The sequence below is a fragment of the Acanthisitta chloris genome, unplaced genomic scaffold (genome assembly GCF_000695815.1).
Source record: "Acanthisitta chloris isolate BGI_N310 unplaced genomic scaffold, ASM69581v1 scaffold4696, whole genome shotgun sequence".
Classification (NCBI taxonomy): domain Eukaryota; kingdom Metazoa; phylum Chordata; class Aves; order Passeriformes; family Acanthisittidae; genus Acanthisitta; species Acanthisitta chloris.
Window position 1 is genome coordinate 17,981 of NW_008678554.1, and position 4,734 is coordinate 22,714.

The 4,734-nt window shown below is 36.9% G+C and overlaps 1 protein-coding gene across 1 annotated transcript in view; it reads left to right on the top strand.

The window, feature by feature from the left end:
* Positions 1-4,734, top strand: part of LOC103804313 (myocardial zonula adherens protein-like) — a gene marked incomplete at both ends in the record, with an annotated part of 33,989 nt that overhangs the window by 12,242 nt on the left and 17,013 nt on the right. The window contains 2 exons of the mRNA XM_009076922.1: positions 2,542-2,655; positions 3,593-3,745. Coding sequence (XP_009075170.1) covers positions 2,542-2,655; positions 3,593-3,745 — 267 coding nt within the window. The remainder of the gene's footprint in view (positions 1-2,541; positions 2,656-3,592; positions 3,746-4,734) is intronic.

Genomic DNA, 4,734 nt, shown 5'->3' on the forward strand with positions numbered 1-4,734 from the left:
AATAACTGTCGTTACCCAGAAACTTTTCTTTTGCCTTAGCAGAACAGAAACCACTTCCCAAACCACTGTTTTATGTGGTTTTATCTATAGTTTATTTATTTTTGCATATGGGAAGGTAAACAGGACAGGGATGCTTTTGCCTATGGAATTACGAATTGCCTGGAAATTCTTGCAAATGAAAAAATGATTTTGATAGCATTGTCTGTGTGTATTACCCAGAAACTTTTCTTTTGCCTTAGCAGAACAGAAACCACTTCCCAAACCACTGTTTTATGTGGTTTTATCTATAGTTTATTTATTTTTGCATATGGGAAGGTAAACAGGACAGGGATGCTTTTGCCTATGGAATTACGAATTGCCTGGAAATTCTTGCAAATGAAAAAATGATTTTGATAGCATTGTCTGTGTGTATGGGTAGTTGGTAAGTGTACCAGTAAACTGCCAGGTGAATGGAATAAATAACACACCTGATTAGGAGTAACAGGTAGATTGGTGTCCTTTCAACAGACTTTGCTCTGGGTTACTGACTATTGTTTAAACACTGTAGTAAAAGAAGTAGCAATATTCTTTAGTATTAAAGTGCTTGACAGTTCTGGAAAATTACTTACTTTTTGGTTCTTAATTGATCATTTCAATGGTCATTCGATGACCTTTCTTTCTTCTGACATGCTGCTTTGGCAATAAAGCTGTTACAGTCAGCAGAAGTGTCCTTCATATTAAACTGCTGATTTGTTTGGTCCAAAAAATCTTCCTGAAAATTTGCTTTGGATTTTATATTCCACACTGATTTTCACAGCCCTGCTTCAGATGGAGCTTTGACAATTAAAGGTGTTCTGACTTCAAGGGACTGGGACCCTGATTTGTGCCCTTCTGCCATCCTAATTTGGCAGCTGTCAGTTCCCTGTGTGCTGTGTTAGGTGTAAAAATCAGAACTTGCTGTAAACTGGTACTTTTGTTCTGTGACAACTAGTCTAAAAAAAAAAAAAATCACCCTGACTTGAGAGGAAGAGAGAGAGAGAACTTGATTTCTGTAAGCTGTGTTAAATAGCTTTGTGGCAGTCTTAAGGCTGCCAACAAGGTGAGTCTCCAGCCCATGTGCATGTAGGCAAATGCTGATTCAGATGCAGTTTTGTTGCCTTTGCTGCTGATCTTTACTGAATAGCAGTGGTGATATCCTGCACTACCAGATCTTCTGTCAGACCTGTAGAAATCCTGCACGAGTCTGAAATTATTTCTTAATTAAGGGTTTCTGACCAGCTCTGACAGAATATCTAGTTCTGCAGCAAATTAACAGTTTATGAGCACTCCTGACGTAAATGGCACATTATGAGACATCCCTCCCCTTTTTTAATACTCTAGACTGCCTGCAAGGAAGCACAAGTGTTGTTCTACCTAATAACATATGCTTTTGGTTTGGTTGATTATTTGGACTTGGATTTTGGTTTTACATGACTCTCACCTTTCATGCTATTTGGGAATCCTGTTTAAAATCCTTTCTATACTCTGCTTCAGCTCTGAATCACTATGCTTTTTTCTTACCAATTTCCAGGCCTACCTTTTGTTTATAGATTGTTTGAAAGTTCTATTTCCAATATCTTGCCCTGGGCTTCCTCACACAAGTTCTTACCTTGTAACTTTCTTAATCCATCCAAAGCATTTCTGATTTTGTTTGTGTGTTTGTTTTTAATGAGCACACATATACAAGGTTAATAGTAAGTACTTGGCTTCTAGTCCCTATGCTGACCTAATCTGTCTATGGCTTGGTTGCTAAACACTCATCCTCCATGTCAGTCCCTAGTGTTCTTATGTCTTTATCAAGAAACAAATCTGATCCATCTAAGAATGTGAGTTGGGTTGACCTCCATTAGCAACACTCTTTTCCTCTCTATTATTGGATCATTAATAATTACACTGTTTGGGTTTTGGTCTCTTCTTGAATGTTATCATTTTGTGTCTTTTTCCCCCCCTCAGTTTTTAAGCATATGTGTATGTACATAACAGAAAATTACTAATCTTCACACAACAAAACTGTCCGAGTTCTCCTACCTGCTTTGTATTGTTTCATCCTTAAGTCTTCTTGATGTTGCTTCTTTATGTAGTCAGTTCCTTCTTAATTAAGACTCTTCTATGGTTCGCCCAAACCTTTTTAGATTTCCTTATCTCTTGCATTCTTCTGCTTTTCACTCTGTGACTTTTTACAATCTGCTCACTCCATGTATATAATCTTCCTGAATAGACAGCTGCCAAGCGTCCTCTTGTCCTTTCAAAAGGAACAGTTTATACAGTGATTGCAGACTAGCAATAAACATAGATAATTATGCCTTAGTTCTGTTAGCATATTTGAATCCTAAGTTTTGTTTGTTTGTGAGGTACAAGAACTTGCTTTGAGGCCTGTATATTTTAAGGACCTAGTGCTGTGAAAATGGACCTTGGGCTCTTTCTCTTCTGTAGTTCCCTTTGAAAGAATAGGTAAACTTGATCATTATTCTATATAAAACTTTTTTTGTTCTTTTTTTTGTTTGTTTTTTTTTCCCTGCTCAGGTGACAAATGCTCATCAGGAATCCTTAGAGAATCATGTGCGAGTGCAGGCTGCAGCCTTAGATAGCTTTAGCGAAATGAACAGCTCCTTGACATCAGCATCAATAGACTTGCAGGTACATTTTAATAGCTGTTTCACAGCTGACAACTGCCTTTTCTGACATGGATTTAAAAGCATACCTAAAACATGAATGACAGCTACAGATCCTAACACCAAACAAGACCATAAAGCACTGTCTTTGGTATCTAAAACAACTAATTTAGGAAACGAAGGAAAAAAGTTCCAGCATCTGTGCTTAAAAAAAAAAAAACCATTAAAAAGTAGAGTGCAATAAAGAGATAAAGGAAAAAAAGTTCCAGCATCTGTGCTTTAAAAAAAAAAATAAATTAAAAAGTAGAGTGCAATAAAGAGATACTGATATGCAGCAGACTAATGCCACTAATGCCAGTCTTGTCCTAGGAATTATCTAAGGTGAAAATGTGATTTGCTCTGCATAGTGCAAAATGGCACATCTCCTGACTTACCCCTATCTTCAGTCGTTAACAGAAATGGAAGTGGCATGTTTGGATGGTAAACACTTGTGAGACTTTACATACCTGTGAAATGTAGGGGGAGGGATGAGGTGGGAATGAATTTCCTGTTTTAAAGGCCTCCAAATTCCCATGTAACTGAGCTGAACAACTTAACATTACTGCTTTCCTGTATGTCACAGTTTCATCCAGTCTAGTGCATTTTGTGTATCACAGGGCCCTGGGAGAGAAGAAAGGAAGGTTACTGAGAATAGTATTCATACTGAAATGTATCCACATTCCCTTCTTTTTTTTTTTTTCCAATAGTGTTCCAGGACTTGATTTCACTCAGCATGTTCCTCATGGAAATACCTTCCAGCAACAACAAAAGCCATAATTTTAAATGTTAAAACTTGCAAAATGTTCACACTGCATTAATACATCAGGAAACCTCTTTAAATGTGCTGTTTCATAATCTCTTGACTATGCTTGTTCATCAAATTATTTCTGATTTTTAATATTTGGTTTGCCTCTTTCTTCTAGAAAACTCTAGTGGATGTTACATTGGAGAACACTGATATAAGGGAACAAATAAGGAATTTAAAACATACACATGAGCAATCTATGGAAAAGCTGAGAGAGAAGCAAAAGCAACTGGAAACAGCACAAATTGAAAATCAGTTACTGAAGTTAAAGGTGTGGTATACAAACTCCTCCAAAAAATATTGCACAGTAAGGGCAGTAGGAGTATGTTAAATTAATTCCTTGGCCTTATTTGTAAAGGGTTTTTCATTCTTTGTGCCCTCATCGTTCCCTGGAGCTCACATACTCTGTGAATCAGCCTCAGGTGGTGGCAGTTGGTCATTCCATAACATGGGACATAAGATTGAGGAGAGCTCACATACTCTGTGAATCAGTCTCAGGTGGTGGCAATTGGTCCTTCCATAACATGGGACATAAGATTGAGGGATGTTGGTAGGTGAAAATTCAGACCATTAAATGGTTATTAGTGTCCATTTCTATTAAGTGAAGGAATATTATAACTCCACATGGTGCTATATGAATTGCTTGATGTCAGGTTTATTTGATATTGCACCATTTTTCACAGGTAGTCTGTTAAGTCTTGGGAGCATATGGTCAGGAAATACAGGATATAACAACAAGTATCTTGAAAAGAGGATTAAACTATTTCTCTCAGACAAATGCGAGGGAATAAAACACAAGCTTCAAGGTTTTATATACCAGAAAGCTTGACCATGTTCTCCCCTCGTCTGCCAAATGTATTCCTTTAATCTCAAAAAAAAAAAAGCACACAAAACCCCCAAACAAAACAGCAAAAAACCCCACACCTCTTCTGGAAACCTTTGTCTTTTAAAATGGCTTAAAGTAGACTAATTTGGATATAGTATTGTATCAGGATCTGTCAAATTTAGAAAAAATTTGTGAAACTTTTCTTGTCAAAGTTGTGAAAGTAAGGTGAACTCTGCTTTAGTTAGTTTTGTCAAAGGAGATGTTTCATTTTGGCTGTCTAGTGATTTGCATTCATGCTTAATGATGAATGGTTAAATCAGAAATCATTAACATAAGTGCATTTCAACTTAGAATTCCTGTTCTACTTTCATCTCATAGTGAAGCTTTGCAGGCTATAAAAGTAGCTGTATTTTGTACCTGCTGTTGTCAGCAGG